The 27,048-nt window shown below is 39.0% G+C and overlaps 1 protein-coding gene across 13 annotated transcripts in view; it reads right to left on the bottom strand.

Annotated features, from left to right (window-relative positions):
- Positions 1–27,048, bottom strand: part of NFIA (nuclear factor I A) — a 372,067-nt gene that overhangs the window by 29,623 nt on the left and 315,396 nt on the right. For 8 of the 13 annotated variants that reach the window (XM_042951893.1, XM_042951888.1, XM_042951889.1 and 5 more), the window contains 3 exons: positions 25,686–25,864; positions 23,222–23,387; positions 4,873–4,964 (listed from right to left, as the gene is read on the bottom strand). In XM_042951893.1, coding sequence (XP_042807827.1) covers positions 4,873–4,964; positions 23,222–23,387; positions 25,686–25,864 — 437 coding nt within the window. Of the gene's footprint in view, positions 1–2,343; positions 2,421–2,915; positions 2,977–4,872; positions 4,965–23,221; positions 23,388–25,685; positions 25,865–27,048 lie in introns of those variants that run through there. The other 5 variants (XM_042951898.1, XM_042951899.1, XM_042951896.1 and 2 more) reach the window with 4 other exon arrangements.

Here is a 27,048-nt window from a genome sequence, read left to right as displayed (position 1 = left end):
GGACACCCCCTATTTTAATGAGTTATGAAGTGGGGGATGCAGAGGGATACGAGTCAAATAATGATAGTAGCAGAGGTAGCAGGCAAGTGAGGCAGAAGAATGGGACAGATAACTTGGCAGGAATGTTCAAACACAGCCACGAGCTGCGGTGAAATGTACAACGCAATTGCAAGATGGTTTGAAAGAAAACTAGCTCAAGGCAAGGCTAAAAAGAAGGCGATTCCATCTCAGTGAAGGGAGGAATTCACTGGAGGAAAAAAAAAAAAACAGACTGGAAGGGAAGGAGGAGAAAAAATGGCTTTCAATTATCCACGTTATCTTTCCCTACCAATCATTACAGATGATGAATTGGTGCAATAAAAGCCAATATTCAATTTTTCCAATTTACATGGAAAGAAGGCCATAATATATTGTTAAAGGGAAGAAACAGCAAGTTATCAAACGGGGTATGTAATATGATCTCATTTTTGCAATATACTTGTATGCATAGAAACAGTCCGGATGGATTTATATGGAAATGTTAACAGTAGGACTACAAGTGATTTTTATTATTTTTCCCATCTGTATTTTCCACAATTAACATGCATCATGACTGTAATGAGAGAAAGTCATTATTTTTAAACTTTCTTATGAATCATTTAGATTCAAGCAATGTATGCTGACTACCCACTATGTGCTGGGCATGAGAATCGGTACTTTGAGAGAGGTCAGCACACAATTACTGTGGATTTTGTTGATAAACTGCCTACTTTTCCTATTTGCTTTACAGAATTTCACGCTCTTCAGAGGTGAAAGGGCCATCGGAGTTTATCGAACGATTACATTTTAAAAGTTGTGGTGAAACACATATAACATAAACTGGACTGTCTTAAACCAATTTTAAGTGGACAGTTTAGTGTTATTCAGTACGGTCACGCTGCTGTGCAGTCATCACCACCAACCATCTCCAGAACTCTTTTCATCTTGCAAAATGGAAACTCCACACCCTTTAAACAATGACTCTCCATCCCGCCATCCTCCCATCCCGCAGCCACCCTGCTACTTTCTCTATGAGTCTGACTCCTTCAGGAACCTCACATACATGGGATCATACAGTATTTGTCCTTTCAGGACTGGCATCTTTCACTTAGCATGACATCATCAAGGTTCATCCGTGTAGCATACTGCAGAATTTCCTTCATTTTTAAGGCCAGATCATATGCACTATACCACATTAAAATGGTGTATGCACAACAAAATGTATATGCCATATTTTGTTTATCCTATGTGTCTGTGCATGGAGACCCGGGTTGCTTCCACCTTTTGTCTATTGTGAATAATGCCAAGTACATGGGCGTACCAATACCTCTTCAAGACCTTGCTTTCCATCTCTTGGATATATACTGGTGATTAGATTTTAATACGGTCTCAGATTTAAAAGCAGGGAGCATGCTCATAGTATTCCAGAGCTGAGCATCAGTCAGTGTGGCTCACCAGCATGTGAGGCCTTCGTGAAGCACAATGGTTAGAGAAAACAGGCCTTGCAGTCAGCAAACTGGGTACAAATTCTTCCTCCACTTCTCACTGCTTATGGCCATGGGAAAATGAATAATCTCTTTAGGTCTCAGTTTCCACATATAGAGTGGAGATAATTATAGCTACCCTATTGGGGTGGCTGCAAAGATTAGTTGGGAAATGTACCTAAGGTACTTAGTACACAGAAAATGCTCAATGAATAGAAGCTCTATATAATTAAAGAATACTTTTTTAAAAGTTTTTGTTGGTTTTTTAAGATTTATTTTGAGAGAGAAAGAGAGAGAGAGCTGGGGAGGGGCAGAGAAAGAGAGGGAGAGAGAATCGCAAGCAGGCTCTGCATGGTCAGCACAGAGTCTGATGTGGGGCTTAAACTCACGAACGGCAAGATCATGACCTCAGCCAAAACCAAGAGTTGGACGCTTAACCGACTGAGCCACCCAAGTGCCCCAAGAGTACTTTTTATAAATAAAGTTCTTACTTTCTTTATAAACTGAAAGCTGCCTATTTAAAAGGCCTACACAGTCGTTCAAGTTCTATCTGCTACAAAACAACAGAGACCATATCTAATCTGTCTCCTATAAGTCAATGCTTCAGTTATGTTGAAGAGATTTCCACTGGGAACTGGTCTTTTGGAGAAAGGGACAACATTTGACCTTGCGTTTGTTCATGCATTTGTGTACCTCTTCTGCATTTGTAAAGCTCAAGTACCTGTTTGGCTGACCCTTCAATTTTACTTCTCTAAAGGTAGAAAGCAAAATGTCGTCTCTCCAGAAAACTTTTCTATAATTCAGTTAATACACATTTCATGCCTCATCAACAAAAGCATCAAAGGTAGAAAAAAAAGCAAGCTCGTGTAGAAAATTACTAATCTGCAGGCCATGTTCAAATTAGGTCTTAAAAAATTCCTGTAAAAAAAGAAAAACCAGACTCACTTCTGAACTAATGTCTTCTCAAAAAGGAGATTATTTTTTAAGAATATGACCATTTTTATCTACATCTATACATGTCTAACACTTTAAATGGTTCCGGAAAGTAGTTCCTTTTTTTTTTTTTAAAGAGTTAACATATACTCCTTAAAATTAAAAGATTTTGAGCATGGGGCACCTGGGTGGCTCAGTTAAACCAAGCGACTCTTGGTTTTGGCTCAGATCACGATCTCACAGTTTGTGAGTTTGAGCTCTGCATCGGGCTGGGTTCTGCATTGACAGCTAGGAACCTGTTTGGGATTCTTTCTCCCTCTCTCTCTGCCCCTCCTCTGCTTTCTCTCTCTCTCTCTCTCTCTCTCTCTCTCTCTCTCCCTCAAAATAAATAAATAAATAAAAATTAAAAAAAGATTTTGAGCATATCATTTTTACCTTAGGATATATACACACACATTTTTTTTAAATGACAACTCCATTAGTACAGTTTCTCATAAGACAATTGGGATGGTTTTCTTCAAGATGAATGTGGCAGGTGTAACTGTGGTAAGAAACATTTAAGCTGTTGTCCCTATGATGCCAAATATTTAAGAGACACCAAAAAAAATTCAGTTCCAGATGCCAAAATTGGGTCTAAATGACATCATTCATCCAGATGCGTGGAGAATCTGGATTTTTAAGAATTGAATTTTTGTGGTCAACATCATGAAGACTCAGTTTCTGGGTTAAATAAGGCATTTGTGAAACAAAGCCTTTTGGAATATAACACGTTTTGATTATAGAGAAACAAATTGAAAGGAACACAGGGTACCATTTCAGTGCTATGAATCATAGATTGTATAAAAAAATACTATGTAAAGTACAAACAGGACATTTCCAAACTGCATATTTGAGGTTCTTAATGAAGTAACCCAAGCACTCTGGGGCTTCAAGAAAAGCAATCATTCAATATAGAGCCACTGTCCCCGGTTCCCCCCTCCCACTGAACTTGAACACATGAGCCAAAAGTACAAAATCAAATTTTAATGCATCTGAGGTAATTATTCAACTTCCAATTCACCAGTTAAGCATTTGAAGGTATAGGAAAATAAGCAATAAACCGGAACAATTTTATGGCAGGTCCAGAGTAGATGTTAATCCCAGAAGCCAAGGATATGCCCGCTTCAGGAGGAACAGCAGAAGTGGGAAATTCAAGAGTTAACCTGCTGCCTCCCCTTTTTGCTCCCCTTCCCCTCCCAGCTGCCTCCTCTGAGGCTGTACTTTCTGTGACCCCGCTTTGGCGTAAGGAAGGCTTCAGATGCAATGTAGTTTCACCTGCACTGTCGACACAGCAATAAACTAAAATTCTTTACAGAGTGAGCAAATGGACCCAGGAAGGCAAATCTATCCCGTTGATAAGTATCTGGTCATATTCTTATAAACAAAGATGAGTAGTTACAAATTTGGCATCTGGAGATTACACACCCAGGCATATGCACAAAATATCCCAGGGAATTTTTTCAAACAACATGCTGAGAACCTCACAAAGAAGATACTTTATGTCAATTATGATAGTATATAGTTCCATTCTAATTAGGAAATCAGAGAGTAGTTCCTTTCCAAACTTTAATCTAATTCTATTTCACAAACTTCAAATATCTCTACATCTACTACCTTTGAACTCCAAAAGTCTCTCACTGTTTCTTAATGAACAGCAGCCATTTCAAAACTTCTAAAAGGGATTTCTTCTCCTTGACCTATACTAGGACAAAACACAACTGTCTACTGAAAAACAAGCTCTAGATGTCGTCGTACACTCTTTTCTCAATCACCTACCTCAAAATATGACATTATAGTCGCATATGTCCCCTCCCACCCCGCTGCACCTTGCTCTCTAGTGGCCAGCGTAACCAGTAACAAATATCACCTATTTCTGCACCAACACCAGCAACTTAATAGGACTCAGAAACCCTTTCTTTTCTTTTCTTTTTTCAGACAGTTTGCCAGGTTCCTGGGGACCCTATAGTGAATACAGAAGAGTGGCTGGTTCCCCCATTCCCTGGATGCACTCTGATTTTAACAGCAACCAGAGTGGACTTTTCCGGGTAGAGGTATACTTCCATCTGCTTGCATGTAGAGAGACCAGAATTCCTAGACAAGGAAACACACGCTATCTAGCACCGAGAAACCTTTCTCGCCACCGCAAAAGGAGTTCTGGCACAGAAGCCTTCCTCTTCTACCCTCTCGATACGAGAAACGAAAAATCGCAGACAGCGTTTTCCACGATTTCTGAGAACACAGGGAAATGTGGCTGTAGGGCCAGGAAGGTTGGGGTCAGGAGGAAAGGGGACCAAACAGGGGCTGGGAAATGCAGCCTGTTGTGCCAAAAGACGAATTACAATGCACCTGATGAATAAAACAAGCTGCACCACATACAGAAAAGATGAGAGCGGCCCACCTGTGTCTGTTGAGGGATATTTACAAAGCTTGGATCCCGTGGTCCAACACTGACGAATCGGTTTGCGGGGGAGGTGCTGGGTGTCGAGTAGGCTGTGAAGGGAAGGGACACATGCGTTCAGGAAGCAGCACGAGATTGCACACACAAACAACACCAAAACACACAGTCTCTGAGCCTACGCAGCTGATTAACAAGGAAATGTGCAAACACTGTAGCTAGCAAAAGGGATCTGGCTAGCAAGGGCATTTGAGACAGTCATAAAAGGGAAGGGGTGTTGGCTTCTAAAGACTGTTGGAGTAAAACGATGTCAAATTGGTGCTCAGATGAGTTCTTTTCTCCTTCCATCATACAAATTAGAACATGCAGGACATTTTTGCAAACTATACTTTCTGAGTTAAACATGAGCTCAGGAATCAGAAAGAGATATCCTAGTCCTTACAGCACAGGGAGAGAGAAATTAGGTAGAAAGGGGGAGGAAAGCAGTTCATTTTACAACCTTGCTTTTCACACTATTGCATTCCCCAAAATCATGAGACATTCCTGTGCCTCTATAGCTAAATACTGAAGAGGAGTCTTTATAGAAGAAGTTAATGGGTTCTCCAGAAAGTTGGTGGAAAACCATTTAGAACCAGCTGTCTTTATAGGTCCCAGGAGAGTGTCTAGAATCTCTATGATGCACGAAATGTGCTTAAAATATTAATATTTGGGGGTGCCTGGGTAGCTCAGTCGGTTAAGTGTCCGACTTCAGCTCAGGTCATGATCTCACAGCTTGTGGGTTTGAGCCCTGCGTTGGGCTCTATGTTGACAGCTCAGAGCCTGGAACCTGCTTTGGATTCTGTGTCTCCCTCTCTCTCTGCCCTCCCCCCTCTCCCCCCTCTCAAATATAAATAAATATTTAAAAAACATTAACATCTAGTCTTCCGAGCCTAGAACCTTTCTGTTAAAGGTACAAACTATCAAGATCCTGTGTAAACCAAGCTATCACCCTGGAACCACACTTCAGTTTCCTATCCTTTCACAGTAAAGTTTTGTTGTTGGTTTTTATATATACAGAACTGTATATATATTTTGGGTTTTACATTTATATTTGAGAGCTTCACTCTAGTTTAGTGAGAAAAAAAACTCAGCGGCTTTGGTGTTTTGTTGGCTTATAAATCCAAATGTGCATTTGGTCCTTTGGTGTCCTGCAATACCCTTCTCTATCACAAACTCCCGATATTTATTCGCATTCTTTCTTTGTACTAGAACTTTTAGATAGACTCTTGCTTCATTTCAAATCTGTTAACAATGCTTGTAAAAGGGGCCAAATTTTTTGAACTAACTCTAGACACACACCATCTAAAAGATGAAAAGGGTCTTCAATTTTGAAAAAGCACAGATAACTGAGGGAATCATACCAAATCCCTTTGCCAGATTTCTTTTTTCCTTTTTGGCATCATCTGCTTTGTTTTTGATTTTCTGTTTTACAGAAAGCCACTCGGACTTCTTGTTTCTTTTGTGAAGCACAAAAGATATCTAAAGATAAAATTTCCACCAGTTTGGCCCAAGTCCTGTTGGTCATCTTTGGTAAGAGCTAAGTCACCCCCACCGATCTGTGATGGTCACATGGTGTGGCTGTGTTAAACCAGCATGGAACAGTGGATGGACATGAGGATCCTCTAATGTCTAATAATAAGAAAGTTTTGTTGTAGTATTTGTTTTAGAAGGATTTGTCCGGTAATAGCTTTATATAAAACAATCTAGATGTATGATGTGTTATACTGTCTAGTCACGTGAATCTGCTGATTTCCTTCCCAGCCCATCCAACGTTAGACTAAATTGAACACAATGGAAAAATACCTGTCGATGTAGCCTTTCTGTATGTACCTCTCACTCACTGGTATGGCAGAAATTTAAGTTTTTAAAAGTTCAGTAAAAGAATTTTTGTTAATTGCTTTATTCAGCCTATTGCTTTGCTTCGAGATGGTTTAAGAAGTTTCCATAGAAAATTATTATTGAAAATGATGGACTATAATTACCTGGTAGTGAATTTACCTGCTCCTAGGGCATAAAGAGGATGTGGGAGAGATAAGGAGGAAGCTAGTAGATGAAATAACCTGTCAAACCTCTCAGTGGTTGGTGGGGGAGGGGGGCGGGGGGAGTGTTCCTCCACACGTGAATAGAATGGGAGGGTGAGAAGGAACAATAAAGGTATGAGGAGTATGCAAAAGGTACGAGACTAAGTGATCGATGACAGATGCAGAGATCTGAATCCTAGAGAACTGTGTGTGCAGGTCTGCACTGGTCACAACAGACACACCACAGGATTTCCTACGATGCTTTTGCCGCACTGGTGACTTCAGAAACAAGCACGCTGACTGATCCCAGGATTCATGTTTTGTTTGTTTGTTTGTTTGCTTGCTTTTACTAAACCCGGAAAGGCTTGCACTCCATTCCATTCTCTATTGTTTGCCAGACCTAAATGGTGCCATTTGGAAGGTTTAGCATACAAATAATTTAGCCACTCAAAACTGCTAACAACTGGCTATTCTTTCTTCTTCAGGCATAGAGACCAACTTTGAATTCTCAATTTCAAAATATCCCAGAAGGCCTTTAATGCTTTCATAGGCATCCTAAAACTGTTTCAAAGTTTAGTCTGGTCTTTAAAACAAGGGCAACAGTGAGAGAGGTGGTAGTGTGTTAGCATTAAAAAAAAAAAAAAAGAGAAGGAAAAGAAAAGAAAAGAGAAGAAAAGAAAAGGGAAAAAAAAGGATATTACAACTACAAAAACCTGGGAATCTCTGAGTACCCAAGTCATCAAATGGAAGAAATGGTGCCCAGGGAAATTTATTCTATAGAAATGTAGCTTCTGGGAAAACTCAAGGACACAGGGAAAACAAGGGAAGGAAGAAAGAAAGTCTGACTCATCTTCCATTATGGTAGTTACAATAGCCAGCGTGTTCACCTACAACAGGATGTAGTTCCAGAAATGAGGTGACATTAGTTAAATTTGATTTTTTCCAAAGAAAAAGTGGAATAAGGGTGTTATACTATTTAATAAAAACCTCAATTGCAACTTTTTATTAAAACAACCACATATACCATAGCAAATCAATTATACATGCATAGTTAAGAGCTTTCAACATGAATATAAAATCAAGTAAAGGGGGCAATGTGGTAATTAATTATATACAACTGTATTTATTATGCTATTATATCACATTCATATCTTTCTTAATTATAATTCTGGCGTTATTTACAGCAGCAATAATCAAATGCTGCAGAAAGAGCTTCAGGAAATCATGGAATCCAGAAAATAATTTTCTGGGAAGATTATTATAGGCATTTTTTTGAGGATTCTGGAGGGATGATTCAGGGGCATTTGACAATTTTCTGATAAAGTCAATAGGGAAATCAATTTGCTTATATAATCTCATTGTAAAAGTCCTCATGGCAAAGATGACTATTAGAAATCAAATTATTGATTATTTGCTTCTGAAGCAGAAGCTTTGTTTGTTGTTGTTGTTTTTGCTTTGTTTTTTTTAAGCAAGTCTTCTTACCCACATGAGCAGTATCATCATGGACTATTTTCCTAATGTTATGGATGAATATTCCTATTAGAAACTTTCACCATTTTATTGGCACTAATAAGATCATATTTTTCCTCTTTCTACTGTATTTCTTCCCATTATCCAATAGTCTTACTTTGGCCTTAGCCATAGTGATAAGTATCAAAATCCTAGACCAGAATTTGATCCCATATCCAGAAAATCCCATTCTTCTGTGTTACCCACTTACCATACACGTTGCTAATTATATAGTCCTTCACTTAGTGCAAATCCTGTCTCAGTATGGTCAGTTGGAAGGATGGCTCAAGAACTGTTCATTCTTTATAAGTAATACTTTCACAAGGCCTCTTGAGGATGCCAGAATCTATCTCTAGCGGGGACTATGAGGCGGGCATGAGGCAGTGGGCAGGACAGTGGCAGAGATTGCCCTTTCAATCTGCTCTTTACCACTGTGCAGGTAGGTGTTCCCTGGGAGAACTTAGCCTTTCTGTCTTCAGAAATGATGTAACTGACTGCCTGCAAGCCTAAAAGAATTCCTACGTTTATTGTTCCCAAGGTGTAAGGCTTTGTTTTGTTTTGTTTCTTTTTCTCAATAAGAAGATGTAAGAGATGTGTCCGGATAAAGAAATCATGATATTTCCACATAAATCCATTTTGAGTCTGCAATGGCCTTCACCTATAAAATCAAATCTGACCACGGTGTTAACAAGGTGGTCAAACTGTCTTGAACAAAGATGCTTGGAGCCTTCCTTGTTTTTGGGGAAAAAAATATGACCGAAGAAAAAGATATTAAAATATTTGTACCATTGTCAGTTGACATTTCCTTAAGTTAAAAACTGTATCATTAAAATCACCCAAATCTGACAAACTAGAAAATTAAAAGGAGGCAGACAGAATCAAGGTCTAGTTCAAATTTAGCAACCACTAAAATATGTGTAATCACTGAAAGGGCGAAAGGGAGAACATTTAGACAGATGTCTTTGCGGGGAGTGAGTGTAAAGGGAGAGCTGCCTTTTGGTTGAAGCCCCATCAGGACTCCCACAGGGAGGGAGTGCCCACAGGGAGTGCCCACAGGGAGGCTGAGGGGCTGATTCCCCTCTAGCTGAACTGCCTGAGGGGAGCGATGGCCAGCCCCCCTGCCCTGACTAGGGGGAAGTGACACAGTGAGGCACGTTGGCAGAAAAGAAAATGTAAGAGACCTGGTGAGCTTTGAGGCTCTGTATTTGCTTCCACACACAGGAAGCAATGAAGTCCCCTAAACCTTGGTAGCCTGGCCTACAAACTGACACGGAGTTTGCAGAGAGATCTGGGTTGTGTTTCATCAGACTCCAACTCTACAGATGGAGTGAACATCCCCTTTTTCATTCCCTTAAACTCTACCAAGTCTAACCTCTAGAGTGCCTCAAAGAGAGATATTTTAATATATTTAAATATTCATATTCATTCTCTCTCTCCATCTGTCTCTCTGTCTCTCTGTCTGTCTCTCATGAACACCTGCTCTGTGCCAGGCTCTGTACTGAGCACTATGGGAAAGCCAAAGGTGAGCAAGACACAGTGCTATCTGAGAATGCTAGCGTCTAGTGGTGAGAGAGGAGTGTAGAAAACGAAAATATGGTATTAAAGGTGATACAAATAAAACTCGGTGAGATGTTAAAGGACAGAAAAGGGACACCTGGCAGGAGAACAGGAAAAGCTGGGCAGAGGAAATACGGATGGCTTTTGCGACATGCTGTAAAAGATGGCGTTGGCTGACAGGTTCAGATGGATGGGGGGAGAGGGTCCCACAGGAAGCAGCATGGGCAGAGGCGTGGAAGCAGGAACTGGAGGCAGGAATCCGAGGATCAATCACGGAGGGAAAGGAGAAAAGACAGGACGGTGCAAACCACGTTTTGCCATTTAGCTCAGGAAGGTAACATGTTAAGAATCAGAAACCTGAACTATTTGAAAACGGAGGGGAAAAAGTCCATTGAAATTGTTTTTCTTTTAAGAAGAAGAATAAATAATTCATAAAATGAACAAAGTTATCAACTTCCCATTCTGAACACCACTAAGATCGCTTGACCTCCCCACACTCTAAACTTTTCCCTTCATATCTCAAGTATTAATAGGCACGTCACATGTTCCCTCGTTTTCAGAAACTCAGACATACTCACATATGGGGATTTCCCTCCAAAAAATACCTAGTCAAAAATTCAATTTCATAGACTTTAATGTGATTCTACCACCTGCCCAGGAATGTGCTAGTTATTGGACAGAGGTAATCAAAGCAAGTTCAGGAATGCAGACTTGAACAGATCCCTGTGTATTCAAGTTGCAATTTTATTAAATGTTTATCAGTGTCACCTGACAGTGAAGAAAAAGTGCATGAGACAGCGTTCAGTGGCAAACTTGAAACAGTGAGATGATTAAGCACCTAATTGAAATAGTTTCTAGAATCTTAACTGCACTATTACATTATTAAAAAAAAATGAGAAGCCCCGTGAGAAAACTTTCATTTCTTAAAAAAAAAAAAAAAATGCAGTAACTATCAGGAAATAGATTGGCTAATTTCTAAATGAAACCCATTACAGTTTAACTCAAATGAGTTAACTCAAATGAGGAACTTGAACAGCACTATTTCTTGCAAGGTCACAAAGAAATGTTGGAGGATATTGGAGTGTTTTTCCTTTAAAGAAATCTATTGGTATCGACAACTTTATAGGGCCTGGGTTAGCATTATTCATATCATTGTATAGCCCAGGAAACACATACAGCTTTTCCTACACATGATCCAGTATTCAGAGATTTAGAAATTCCCACATGATTGGCTGGATATTGTAGTTGTCATCCAGATGTTTGGAATCTAGAAGATAACCACACTGAATTTCCAGTATTTTGAATTTTTTTTTTCAACGTTTATTTATTTTTGGGACAGAGAGAGACAGAGCATGAACGGGGGAGGGACAGAGAGAGAGGGAGACACAGAATCGGAAACAGGCTCCAGGCTCTGAGCCATCAGCCCAGAGCCTGACGCGGGGCTCGAACTCACGGACCGTGAGATCGTGACCTGGCTGAAGTCGGACGCTTAACCGACTGCGCCACCCAGGCGCCCCATGAATTTCCAGTATTTTGATCACATCTGTGCAGTTACCTCCTTCTATTATCTCTGTAAATCTTTTGTCTGCACAAACAAGTTACCAACAACAACAAAAAAGACACAGCCCTCAGGGCATGAAATTAAAACCTACTTATTGCTAGTAAATTATTACAGAACAACACACCCATAATCTTTGTTCCTGAAAAGCTAATGAATTCGAACTTTAATATATTAGCATTACTTAACATGTATGGGAACAATTTGCATGACATGTCTAATGTGCCAGTAGTTCACAAAAATCTTGAGAAGAAGCAATTTAGCCAGATGGTTTTGCTCTGCTGGCATTTCTATTTGTATTAAGGCTCCTCACAGGGAGGCAGGGGCTCTAGCTACATCATGATTTGGGGTAAAATATGCAGAAAGGAAGGTATAAGACCATTCATGTGTTCACACAGACAGAAGGGGATCAGAACACGTAAACCGGAGACGCTTTGACCTTCTGCTACCCAAATCTGTGTCATAAGCAGGCACTTTATACTATTTCTTATATGCAGTCTATTTAAACTGCCTAGAACACTGTTTTTCATAATAGCTGTAAAGGATACGAATACAGACTTGTTTCAGTTACTTTAAATTTACTTCTGGTGGCTAATCTAAATTCGAAAACTGTCATTTATTTTTATGTATACGCTGTGTGCTGTCCAATTGATAGAACATATATATTGATCTGAAGCAACAATGTACATGAGGAGGCACAGGTGAAAGTTATATTAAATAGCCATAGGGAATAAACTGGATTCAACTGGGGTTTACTAAAAAAAGAAACTTAGATCAATATATTGGATTGCTCCCTTTTGAAAGGCTTCTGCAGCCTCTCCAAAGGCAGTGTAACTCTGGAAACCTACTTCTGGGAATTTATCCTCAAAAAATACTTAAAGGTACAGATAAAGATGTTCATTACAGTATTACTTATAAAGAGGAACAAATTGGAACCACCTTATATGTTAGTGCTTCACTCATATGTTGAAGTATTTTGCAGTCATTAAACACATTTTAAAATAATAATGGCATCATGACATGTTTATAATAGGAGATAAAATGAATAAAACCAGTTTACCAAATGGTATATGTATACATATAGACACACATATGCACACACACATATATCATGATCAATTATGTTTAAAATATGCACAGAAAATGACTGGGAGATAAGCACAGAAAGCGGTTATCTCTGAAGAACGGCATTGCAAATGATTTTTTAAAAATGTCCAGTAATTTTTAATCTTAAATAAACATAAACAGAACCTGAAAACCCAAGTAACACTTTTGTTTTTACAGCAGTGCAAGGTAGGTAGAAAATGAATTTTAGAACCAGAAAATCCTGGATTGAATCCATTCAATCTCTTACTTGAAATGTGATCTTGGCAAGCCAATTAACCTCTCTCAGCTCCTACATATAAAGACTCCAGCATGATAAATATCATTTACTCACATAGGCATGGCCCTTTAAGGTGTCATCCCTCTGCGTATATCTAATGGGTTACATTTTCTACAGAAGCCATTCAGAAAGTAATCCCTAAGACAGGCTTAGCCAGCAAGATGGGAAATCTCCCAAATTCCATTATACTTAATATTAAAAGGATTGAAGAAAAATGCCAAAGGCATCCAATCGGGGACTATTGATTCCAATATCTGATTAAGGGTATTACACTCTGAGACATCTGCCTTCTAACACTTAAAATAAAAAATCCAATCAAGGGTTAATGTTATGATCAGACTCATAAGTAACTTATAAATCGGCACAACCCAGCTGATTGGTGATGTATACCAAAATGAATAGTCACACTGTTGGTACTAGTAATTCCAATTCTAGCAATCTATCCTAATGAAATTATTAAAGTTGGGGACAAAACGTATTTTCAAAAATATGCAGGAACCTATTTCATAGATTGGGACAAAAGTTAATGTTCTAGAGCAGAGGAATAAGTACAAATTGTTTAAAATCACATTTTCTAATTTTTTTATGAAATAAGAAAAGGTGTAAAATACTAATTAAGAAAATAGCATACAGAATATTATATTCAGCATGGTAGCAATCATCTTATGTATGTGTGTGTATATCTACATACAAATACACATATCAACATGCATTAAGGAGAAAATGCACCAAAATGTTAATAGTAGTTGATTATAGGAGAATATAATTTTATTTTTATTTATATGCTACCATATATATTAATTTTCTGAAGAGTATCTTAAAACTCATTTGTCATTTCTGTCATCTGAAAAAGTAAAAAGCTGAGGCAAAAGCAAGACTTGAACGGGTTATGAAAACCTAAATGAAGGGAATGACCTATTGCCTGTTCTCTCTGGTCACTCTTTCTTGACAACGTCCATCTCTTACTCCACTCTTGTTCCTCGACTTTTCACCAATTCAGTGTATGCAAGAGTCTGTTATTCTTGTAATAATATAAAAGTTCCTTATGGAGTGTCTTAGGGTTTTCAGAGGACAGATGTAGGTACAGTATTTTATCTCTAAACAAGGGATATATCCGCGTAGGGTAAGTACAAAGCATCAGAGTCCAACAGACCTGAGTCTGAAGCCCAGCTTCATCTCAGTTTCCTCTTTTTAAAAAGAGGACTAACAATCCCAATTTTGCAGATTTATAATCATAATCAAATGAAACTTAGGTAATGCTTATGAAAATACCTATCAAAGCACCTGCTTTCCAACAGTTATTTTTCCTTTGCATATTTAAACATGGTAAAATTACACTGTACACAGAATAGGAATATTTTGCAAAAAGCATTTATGAAAAATTATGATTTAAGATAGTATGTGCCCATCTGTATTCAATGGGTTCCTAAACCAGAAATAGTGGCCAAATAATGGCAATGGAGAATGCAAATGCTAACCTTACACTTAACTCCTTGCTATAGGTGAGGGAAAAAGAATCCCTTCACCAGAAAGATCACACATTTTTTGCTATCATACCCAAAGTGCTGGTTAATATAGCTAAAATCTAGATGTATAAAAATAGCCAAGATTTTTATGGGATACCCCTCCCCACCCTGAGTTTTGGTCACTGTAGTGATTAAGGTGGAAAGAAAAATTTCTGGATTAGACAAATATTTTTGAAAATAAAAAAACAATCATATTTTCTATAAAAGGGGGATTTAAAACTCAGTATTATCATTCTCTTTGGATAAGGTACCAAAGAGCTATCCTACGACAAACCAGTTTCTATCTTTCAACACACAAGCAAATGTGTATATACACCTCCTCCCTCTATGGTAGTATTCTGTACACACTTCTTAGCATTCTCCTTTGCTGACTTAACACAACCCCAAGATTATTCCATGAATTCATATAGATTTGTCTCTTTGTTTTTAAAGTGTTCCTAATGTATATAATGTTTGTAGATATTTAGGTTATTACCAGTCTTCTATTATAATCAATGTTGCAATGAATACTTATACATCTGTGTTCATGTCCAACTATGTCACTTACATTTAACATTTATGTATGTAAAGATATGTATGACTCATATATACTTTCATATACATGAAAAATTTAATTGTCTTCTGAAGTGGTTGAACCAATTTACAGTCCTCTAACAGTGCAAAAGACTGCCTATCTTCCACACACTTGCCAAGACTGTGGAAGATACTTTTTGATCTTTGCTGATCTGACGGGTAGAAATACCACCCAAGTCTTAATTTGCATTGTTCTTATGCTACATGAATGAGCCATCTTTCAAATGTTTTCCATTTCTCTATGTTTATACCGTTTCTTGGTCTTTCTATTGGACTATTGGTGTTTATATAATTTAACCCTCTGTCACATGTGTGGCAAATATTTTTCCCACTTTCATTTTTGTCTTTTTGTTTGTTATTTTTTTCCATGCATAAATTTTTGATACTCTTAAAGTAGAATTTATCAGTCTTTCCTTTCATGGATTCTGGGTTATATTTGTGTGTGTTATTTAGAAAGGCCTTCCCACCTCCAATATTATTTTAAAAATTGTTCTATATTTTCATGTGGCACTTAAGGCTTAACCTTTGTATGTTTGGTTTTTTCCTCCAGCTAGAATTTATTTTGGTGTAAGGAATTTTTTTTTTTTTCCTGGACAAGTTACCCAGTTGTCTGGGTAACTTTATTGAATAATACTCTCCTTCCTCTCATATGAAATGCCACTATCGTCAAATATTAAAATATTGCATATTATATAGGTCTCTTTCTAATTCAGAAGAATATAAAAAATTGAAATGTAATGGAGATAGCAGCAGAACTGGTAGAGAAATTAAAACCAATGTGGAAAAACAAAACAAAACAAAACAAAACAAAAAATGATACCAATGTGGAAATGGATTGCAATCAAGTTCCCTGGCACTAAATAACCTCAGACATTAAATTAAAAGTAGGTAAGAAAAAGAAGGAAGTTTTGGGATTGTTCTCTATCCTATCTGTAGAATTGGTTGCAAGAATCTATGATATTATAAAAACTTGTGGAAGTTTACAGCAAAGAATAGATTTTATTGAATGTAATTTAAAAAATTTAAAGGAAAAGAATAATGGAATAGTTCAGGCGTCACTAATGAAAAAGTGTTTTGTGAAAGGAAGCCACTAACTTATTTTTTCCCCCATTTTCTCTTGCAATTATCCATTGGTTTTTCTCTGAAAGAGGAAACAGTCCTTATGTCACCTAAAAATTGTGAAAATATGACGTATCATTCACTAGCTTGTTCTGAATCCAATTATTGATTACAACAGTGTGTTATACATTTTAAGGAAAAGTGTTGGTGAAAAGGAGAGGGGTCATTATTTGGGTGGTAACTCAGAAAATAATTCTTCAAAGCACTCATCAACAGTCCAAGTTCTCGGGAGTCGTGGAGAATAATGGAAATCTGCCTTGATCAACATCTCCTATTTTTCGTCTTTTTGCTGTTTTTGTTTGATCTCCTTCCAAATCTTCTGCTCTCTTCCTTTCCCTGATAACAAGAGTTACTCTCAGAAACAGAGACCAATTCATACTGCAATATAAATGGCCAACTAACATCTTCTTCTACATTTTTCCCATAGGGTTTTCACTGCAAAAAAACACAGAAGCTTTGGGCTAATGCAAAGATACCCCATAGGATGCTATGGCCAAGCGTATGAACCACAGGGTCAAGGTGGCTGGGCGTGAATCATGACGCCGCTATACCTGGCTAAGAAACCCTTAATTAGGGTAACAGAAGTATTTACTTCATAGGATTATTGTGAAAATTAAAATAAGACAACACATATAAAAATACTTTTAAGGTGCATGGCACATGAGTAAAAAGCTCAATACTTTGTTGTGCTGTGATTAATTTCAGATAAGCAGGCAGTTGTGGCTTAATAGCAACTAGAAATCATGTCATATTGCTCTGTAATTTGTACGAAGTATGTATGAGATAGTAGAAAGAGCATAGGAAGGCCTGCATTTGAGTCCAGTCCGGGTGACTATGGGAGTATGAGCTTGGGAAAGTAATATGCACTTTTTCTTTTTTTTTAAGTTGATTTATTTATTTTGAGAGAGACCAAGGCAGCACAAGTGGGGGAGGGGCAGAAAGAGAGAGAGAGAGAGAGAGAGAGAGAGAGAGAGAGAGAATCCCAAGCATGCTCTATGGTGCTAGCACAGAGTCCAAGGGGGGGTGGAGGGGTGGGGCTCAAAATCATGAAATTGAGAGATTGTGACCTGAGCCGAAACCAAGAGTCAGATGCTTAGCTGACTGAGCCACTTGGGAGCCCCCGTAATCTGCACTTTTTAATCTCAGCTTCCTTGTCTATAAAATCCTGACCAACCAGGACTCTTAGGAAGACAGAACAAGATAACGTATTTGTGTACAGAGTGTTGCTAACCAAAAAGCATTGAACATACATTAATTATTATACTGCAAAATTTCCATCCCCATCATAGATTATTGTTATATTCTTGGTTAACAGGTTCATACTCATTCGTATAATGAATGTATGTAAGATTCACTGTAGATATAAAAATAAATAATAAAGGAAACTTGTTATTGCATGCTTCTTCTTTAATAGAATTCTAGTTTAAAAAAAACCAAAAGTTCATGGCTAAGAAGGCATGGAGAAAAATGTTATGAGTTTTTTATGCATTCTTAAATTGAGTTTTTGTGTTCCTAATTAATTAAAAAAAAGAAAATATGCATGTTTTATCTTCCATCATAATCCAAAAGCATTTTTTTTCCCTGTTATAATTCTAGGCTATGATGCCAATCTGCAATTTCTTTTCTGGATAAGTCCATTTTTATAGCATGATCTTGGTACTAACCTATTATATAAAAATTGGATGTTACAATACAATTAAGAAAAAGAATACTGCATTTGGAATCATCATATCACAAATAGACCCAAATGTAATGAGATATTTCTCCTATTCTTCAACTGTTGTCCTCAAGACTCTGAGGACTATCCATTCAATGTATGGCACATTTGAACAGGAATCCCTTCCCAATTAATGGATGATGCACATGGAAAAACTCAGTTAACTGCAAAGAGCTTTCATAGGTATCATGCTACTATAATTTGCACCAACTGGTAAGATACCTAATAGACATGTCAAACATAATTTGGTCAAACCAAACTCTGATCCCTGCCCCTCACCCAGAATGACTCTTCCTGCAGTGTTCCCCTCTCAGTTCATGGCAACTCCATCTTTCCAGTGGCCCAGGTAAAAAACCTAAGCCATTGTTGATTTCTCTCATTTTCCCCCCCTCAACCCAATATCTAAGGTGTCAGCAAATCCTATCAGCTCCCTTCAAATAATTCTCACCACACCTCCTGCCCCATGTTAGTTCCTGGATTCTGCAACAGGGTGCCACCTCCCCTCCCTGTTTTAGTTTTCTCTATTAGACCTTATGGTCCCTAGGTTACTAATTTACTTATACTTTGATTATTGTTTGTCCACAGGGAAGGAGACTGTTTTGTTCACTTTTGCATCCCTTGTGCCTAAAATAGCAGCTGCAGGTTGAAGACACTCATTATATTGATTAAAAAAAAAACAAACAGCCTCTTAACTGGTCTCCCTGCTTTAATTCTTGCCCCCTACAATCTATTTTCAACAAAGCCTTCAACGTGTTTCTGTTAAAAACTAGGTAGTTATCACTTCTCTACTTCCTGTCTTGGTAAGAGTAAATGCCCAAGTCTTTACAAGGGCCTACAAGAGCCTACATTATTTACCTCACTCCCAGCTCCCAGACTCATCCACCTTACCTTTGACCTTGCCTTCTCCTACTTTTGCTTCCTCATTCTGTTCTCACCACCCTGGCCAGGTGTACTGGCTGTTCTTTCTGCTTGAAAAGCTCTTCCCCCTACAGCCTCATGGCTCATCTTCTCACTTCCGTCAGCTCTTTGCTCAAATGTCCCCTTCTCAGACAGGCCTTCTCTGCCCACCCTGACAATCGTCCTCTACCTCCACCACTCCTGACCCCTACGTATGCCGACAGACAACCGACTTACATCACCCTACCTTTTATACTCACTATTTTTATTGACTTTCTTCCCTTCTGTAATCTGAGCTCCACAAGATCAGGGAATTTTTAAAATCTCTTTCATTTCCTGCTCAATCCTAGCACCTAGAACACTACTTGGCAAGTAGGTGATGGTCAATTACTATTTATTGAATGAACAAAAGAAGCAATATTCTCTCAGTAGGTATCTAAACCCACCAAAGGTAGTTAGCGGGAACAGAACACATCCATTGTGAATGACTCTTACGGGTTATCCGTATTTGTTATGGTATCTGAAAAAGATCTGAGATAGTAGTACATCAATCTTTCTCCAAATAACTGTTAACTCTACCCCCATGCCCCTGGTTTTGTTTGTTCTGTTTTGTTTTAGGGCACTAGTAAGGATTTCTCCCATTAAAATGTATTTATTTCATAGGCAAATTTTTTCCCAAATCTGCCTTACCCATGTTTTTCTGGCCACAGCTGCAAAGTTGAATATTTGATGCCAGAGGCAACTGATTAGGTTAAAATACATACTCTGCTTTAGGCTGGCATCCATTTGTATTTCATTATAAGATGATATTAAAAATTATGCCTTGGACTCTTAACTGTCTACAGCACGGCACATCTGTCACCCCAGTTTGTCCTGTCAATCTGCCTAAGAGAGTGGGTATAGCAGCCAGTGATACTCCCATTAGCAGATAAGGGAGTTTGAAGCCCAGAAAAGTTGGTAATATAGGAGACCCTTGGCATGATTTCCTACTTGTATTTTGAAAATTTTATCTTACTGGAAGTCATCTCAAACGCCAGGTAGAAAAGACTGTCCTGGGTCATACAATTAGTGTTTTTGAAAAAAGCCTCAATTTCCAACATGCTATTGGGATCTCGAACATCTGTACTTAATACCTTGTCATGATATTTCTTCTTGCTAAAGTTGAGCTCTAATAAACTGGCAAAGATAAACAGGATCCAACCACCCTGTGATTTTAATTTCTAAGAAAGTACATAATTTATGAAACTATATTTTTTGCCCTAAATTTTTATTCAGTGGTAATCTAATTTTAGACATCCCCTCCCCCCACCAGGCTGGTTTCTGAAGAAAAGCGCTACCTTCCTCCTCAGATTCAAAGTACCAGACTATTATCCCTACTAAATAGAAGTCACCCTTTCCAAAATCATCTTTAGCTAAGACTCTGTGCCTAGACCAAACTCCCTCCCAAGTGCTCCTGTAGAACCCAAGCCTTTGTCCCAGCGTTGTCTCCTGGGAACTACCCATTTGCCAGCTGTCTCCTTCCACAGGATCCTACATTTCGGTAGAGCAAGGATTAACCATCTCTGTATCCCAAGCAGCTAACACAGTCCTTGGCACATGATAAGTGTTCGCTATATGAAGGCTGAATGAGTGAATGAAAGAAGGTAGTCATCAAGATGCATGCTGAGAGAGGGGGAAGCGATTTTACTTAGATATTTGGTCCCTTCTATATCTTTGTGGCCTCTTTCCCTCTGATCACTTTCTATTTTCTAGACTGTAGAGTTTAGAAGTAAAAACCAGACATGACTTGTCCTGCTCCTTTCTCTTAGGAAGACAGGGGCTGGTAGGCAACATACAGCCATCTGGACCTCCGAGCTATCAGCTCTAAACGGGAGGGCAGACCCCACTTGGGAAGGCCTGTGGTGGTCAGACATTGCCGGCCACTAGAGATCGGTCTGTGTAACTCAGGGGTTCAGCATTAGGAAGCACATTTGCTTACAGTTATCAACTAAATTCTCTGATAGTAGAAGCGATAGTCTGGTCTTCCTTATGATTTTTTCTTGTATTTTATTTATCAATTGGTTCAGAAATCAGGGCATGGAAGAGGAGTTTGTGCGTGTGCCTGTGGTGGCGGGGGGTGGGGGGGAGGTGTTCCTTAAATGTCTTCCCAATGTGGACCAGCGGGCTTTGAGATTTTTAATTTGAAAGGCTCCCCTCTGCTATAAATTACATGTCCTCCAGCCTATCAACTGTCTTATCAATAAAGGAGAAGATAGTAAGGCGAGCTATTGCTGTGAAACAACACATTCTTGTGAATTCAGCAAACCCCAGAAAAACCCAGAAGCAAGTCATGATGATAAAAGCCTTTCTATGCCACCAGTAGAACATTTTATTTTGCCTACATTCCTAGAATCATATGGTTCAAAAGTATTAAATTACCTATATCAAACTTTTGGGCTCTCTCTCCTGATATCCTCCTTTCCCCCCAAATCTTTAAACCCTGTTCTAATGGACATGCAACCATATGAATTAGATCCGCCAGGACCCCATCCACGCTTCTTCACATAATGTTGAGGGAATGCTTGAGGCTGGGCATGAGATGATGACAGATACCTTCCTATACAAGCCATTTGATTTAATCCATGGCGTGGAATCCAGAAGTATGGACCCAAAGGCATCAGCCTGATTTAGGGTTGAGTAGCTATATGTGTCCCACAGACATACTTCATCCTTACCCAAGCCTGGAAACTGCACTAAGAGTTTTGGCGGATAATAAAAGACTTCAACAATTTATTTCGCGGTGGCGCTTATCATGGCAGGTTTCACACAACCCTGCCAGGCAGGTATCATCACCCACATTCTACAGATGAGGAAACAGATTTGAAGAGACACACAGCCAGTAATTTAAAAGGTGGGGGGATTTGAGACCGTATCTCCCAGACTTCAGTAACTGCACATGGTATTCTGATTCTTCCACAGGGCCACAGGGGTCCCCTCCCATTGCTGGAAAATGTACTGTGAATGCATGGGACATTGATAGTGGAGAGGAATATGTGTTTAAATGAAGAGGAAGAGTATTACTGGTAGGCTTTTAAAGTACTGTGTCATTGTCCCGTGCAGAGAGGGAGAGGGTGAACAGAAAAGTGGTGCACGGAGGGATGTACGGGGCACAGTAATTATGTGACTACCAGTCTGTAGGCCGTTATCCCCCGTGACTAGATTTAAATAGAGTTTGGGGATGGTGACAACATAGGCTTATTTTTCCTCTCTGGCCCTTTCCCTCCTGCACCCAATATCATTATGTCCCCCAAACTGAAAGTAAGGAACCTAGGAGGTCTAGATCATCCTTTGTTACACTCATTGCTGAGGTCTACAAAATATCCCTCCTCATGCTCCTGTCTATTCAACTTCTGTAACTGCTGCTCAAGTTCTCGATCTTAACATTTCTTTCCTGGTCTCCTCTCATGTTTTCCTCAATGGATTCCTTGCCTCCAGTCTCACCTTTGAAGACCTCCTTGGAGACCTGCTCTCCTTAGCATTAGTGTCACAATTCCTATCCTTTCTTACACTTTGATCCCTCAGTAAAGGTTTAAGGAGGTGCTCATCGCATCATCTGTCAAGGTTAGGTTGTCCATCCAACACCTCAGAACTCTGTCTCCGGCCATCACTCTTTTTTGACATCGTTCCAGGTACTAACAAAAGACAAAGTCATGTGATCGAGCTATTCCTATCCCCTTGTCATCTTTAAAATATCGGGAACTATCCCTCTAATTCAGCAACTAATCATTCCTATCATCTAAAAAGGTTTTTATCATCTGATCACATGTTCCCATACTATTCAGAGAAGAGCCAAGAGTTTCTTTTCTTTTTCCATCCCATTATACTTTCTATCACCTCCCCCTGCCACACCTGACCATGCACCACAGTTATCAGCTCTGATCTTCTGCCAGGCTCTTGCTCTTGGTGAGTGGTCAAGGTACACATCTTTGAACTGTTACTTTGATTTAAACCTTTTTTTCCTGTGTGATGTATGAGGTGCACAGCTCATCAAATGCATTTCTCTTGGACTGTAAGTTGCTGGAAGGCAGGCCTACACAAAAGCAAAAGGAGCTTTTTGCTAATAAGAATGTATGCAAGTAGATGCTGTTTGATGATCTCTGTGTTTGAGAGCACTCACAGCTACTGAAATAATATGCAAAATTTAAGAGTCATATCTTGCTCTCAGTCTTGGGCATATAGTTGCACCATGTTATCCGCCCAAACACCCAGTCACTTCCACATCTGGTGTAGTTGATGGTACCCGAGAGCGGTGTTCGCTGTGATCTTGTCTCGGCCCTGCAAACCCACGCTACAACCGTCGCTGGGGATGAGTGCCTATCACTAGAGCCTGTGCAGTTGGGATGAAACTTTAAATGAGGATTCAAGTACACAGAGCTTTATCAGTGACCGGCGCCTCGTCTCAGCTGTACTTACTGGGTGAGGTCGGGGAGGCTGCACCTCCTTCTGTTGATGTGGTTGGAGGCTTTGTGTCTGGCACCGGCAGAGGCACAGGCCTGGCCATCGGTGGTGGCGGCGGCGGTGGCAACATTGGGGTGGGAAGGAATGGGTTGTGCACTTTGCCTTGGCTACTCCCGTTGGGCTGTGAGGGCGGGAACAAAACAAACACGCAGAAGGAAAAGAAGAAACACATACCGACCATTAGCGGCTTCTGCAAATGAAACGTGCATTAGTCCATCTTTTTATGTAAAATTACGAAGTATTCTAGCTGCTTGAATTCTTGCATAAGAGCATATGGATTAAAAAACTGTTGGGTTGTCCTTAAGGCATTCCGCAAAAGTGTAGTCTTAGGCACACATGCTCAATGTAGCCTCAACTTATCTCTCGAATTACTTTGGCCTTCTTTACATCCTGCTTCCGTAAAACGACCTGCCAACTTGTGCTTGGAATGTTTCACTTCTGTATGAACTGTTACCTTCATCATCATTCCCACGAGTATTATTTATTTCATATGTAAGTGTTTTATAGGTTGTGGAATTATTCTGTCATGTCTATTTACACAGATACAATAAGGTTTCCCAAATATGCGTCGGAAATTAAAAATAATATTTTATTTTCACTCTTCAAAGTTGATATTATATAACATTTAATAAATATGTTAAGTGAACATGAAAAATTTCTTTCACATATTGTATAACATCAGGCACAGAAACTTTAGAATTGAGCTGTCAAAATTCTGCTAGGGAAAAATATCACTTCTAATTTTGATTTAAATTATATAAGCATATGCCATAAAAGTCATATTTATTTGGCTGCCTGATGTTAGAACAACCAAATAACAGCTCTTTAACAAAAGAAAGTTCCCCTCTGAAGAAAGCAATAAGATCCATTTTATTTTCAAGTTTTTCAAAATAGTCCCACGAACAGACCTGCCTTAAACCCTATAAAATATTGATCAAAACACAAAACCAGGAGTTTGATACTTATATACGATAATGTCATGACTATTTTTAAAAAGTTAGAAATTTGAAAGTGAGATTCTTGATGCTGGTGGTCACTTCAGACTTTTCATGGTCTCTCAGGTGGCCTTTCTGACTCCAGACTTCAGTGATACTGTGCAACCAATAATAACACCTGGTATTTAGGCTATAGTCCCGAATCAAAATTCAGCTGAGGGAGATCCAGTTGTCCCAGGCTTTTGAGCGTAAGCTTATAATTCTGCAGACGCAGCCTCAGTTAGCCCCTCATCTACATTCTCTTATATATTTGGTATTGTTCCTCAAAGATATCTTGTCTGACAATCAGAATCAGAATGTCTGACAATTTCTTGCTAGCAAACTTGTCCGTGTGTTATTTCTGAGTGGGCTGAAAGTCCGTAAGTGAATGCTTTGGAATAAGCCAAGCAAATGAATACACAAGCAAAAAGAAAAAAGGCCCCATATTGATTTGTTGTCTAGACAGAAATGTATCTGCTAACACATCACCAGACATTAGTCAAAGCTGCCTGTTCTGTCTCAGATATGCAGAATCAGGTATTTCTGCACGGGAGGAAAATCAGTGACAGGGCTGTGTGATATAATATTCTAAATTAGGCAATAATAATTACGGCTCATCTGCGGCTTCGTGTGCAGCTATTAGGAGAAAAGGAAAATCACATGTAGCTTTCTGTTGGTCATTATTTACTATTCATTATTATTATTATTATTATTGGCTTTGGGATGCAGCTATCCAATTGTAAACATTTAGTTCCATTTTGAAACAAAATTTGTGATTTTTTAAAATCACTTTTACATTTGGAATATTATTTCAAATCGTGATTATTTGGTTGCTTAGGGAAAAAATGAAAATATTCATTTGAAGCTGCCGAATACTGTTTAGCTTTATACAAAGATAAGTGGGAAAGATAACCTACTTGCAGAAATAACAAACCATAATAAACTGTACTTCGAGCATCTTGAGTTCAAGTACTGGTCAACTTGATCTAAAGTGTTAGAAGACTGTATTTTTAAAAAATATCAACTTAGCTGATCTGAAACATCTGTGCCCCCTTCATCCCCCTACCCCTCCCTTCCCCTCCAAATCATTATTTAAAATTATTTGGTCTTTCTATTTTGTTAACTGTGTGAGCTCGAGGGTTAGTGTGCGTGAGGTGGAATTATCAGCCCACAGACCTTAGAAGGTTATACAGTTCACCCTTGAGATGATTTATATCCATAAACTTGACAGTTGCGAACTTAACACAAACACTTTTTAAACCCTGGCCAATCACTCTTAGAGCAAGTTAACTTTCCCACAATCTAGAATAAATATGACATTTGCCTGCAGTCCATCAGCACAACATTAGAGCACAATGTCACATGGTCATAAGGTCTCCCCTTGTTATTTTTACATTCGGTTAATATTTCTAAAGAAATTGGAAAAAAAAAGGAGGTCTCCTTACATTGAGGAACCCCACCTGTCCAGCCTGCTGACCAGCATCAGGGCAGACAAGTTGGACAAACTCTTTCAGCGTCTCCTGAGGGTGATAGCGGATGGCTGGGTGAGAGAAGTAAGGTCCAGGCTGTTGGATAATGGGCGACGTCGGAAAATGAAGAGTCGACGGTGTTGCATGCGGGCTTGCTGTAGGAAAAGAAAGCGTCAGAGTCACGAAGAGACAGACCCGCTCTGCAACAGCTCCTAAGCCCGGTCCAGCTTCCTTTTTCTTTCTTTCCTGACCCAACTCTTACCACTGCTCATGTGGCTGAATTTAACACTGGGTACGTCTGATAGATTTTCTTCCTCAAGGCTCTAAGACAAACATGGAGGTTAGATTAGGGTAGAGTTTCAGGCTGTCTTTCCATTTTCAGTGGACATGAGTTATAAAGGCATTAATAATCCTTGGTGAAGCTGAAGATTATTCATTACCTTAAGAGCCTTTTTAATGAAGCAAGCAATAAAAAATGTATTTGGTAGATTAGACCTGATTTAACTGACATTACATATGACAAATTCTAGTTTGCACATATGGATCCTCTTTCATGCTGAGCTAACCCATAGACAATAATTCATTGTTAAAGCTCTTATACCCCTTTCAAGGAAATTTCTAGGGACTAATACAGGATGAAATTTTTTTGAAGTATGTAGTAAATGATCACTTAATGAACCTGTGTAATTTGGATGCCTCACTTTACATGGAAGGTTCACGTAGCCTTTTTTTTTCTTTCTTTTTTCTTTTTCTTTGCTCTCTCTCTCTCTCTTTTTTTTTTTTTTTGGCCAATTCAAAGCCAAAGTCAGAAATGCATAAATGTTAGACAGGGGAACCCACAGGCTGAGTGGGCAGTGACCCCTGCTGAACTGTGGGCCCTCTGCCCATAAAAATTGATACAAGATCTCAGACAACTATTACTCCTTTTTATTTGAGCCCTGCTAAATTTTATTTGTACAAGAAGATTACATTAGATTAAAAAACTTATGTGAACCACTTGATAATGTTCCTGAGAGAACTTCTGCCCTTGAATTCGAAGGGTGATTGATAAAATCTGCTGGAGAATAAGAGCAGCACACAGGGAGGGTCGGAGATACTCAAACCAAGTGACGCCAAAGCAGCAGCTTTCCTCAGGGAGGGCCAGAGAAACAGCCCCCAAAATAAAAGCGGGGGAGAGTGTTTATCCTGCCTTACTCTTTGCAATTTAAGTCTTCAAACTCTGGGAGTCCCTGCAAAGACCAAACAAAGGGATGCCCCAATGTTTGGGGAATAAGATTTTCCTAATACCGAGAGGGACTCATAAAAGTGTGAAACAAACGAAGCAAGACAGGCCACACTT

The sequence above is a fragment of the Panthera leo genome, chromosome C1 (genome assembly GCF_018350215.1).
Source record: "Panthera leo isolate Ple1 chromosome C1, P.leo_Ple1_pat1.1, whole genome shotgun sequence".
NCBI lineage: Eukaryota > Metazoa > Chordata > Mammalia > Carnivora > Felidae > Panthera > Panthera leo.
This window is presented reverse-complemented; position numbering and strand designations above follow the sequence as displayed.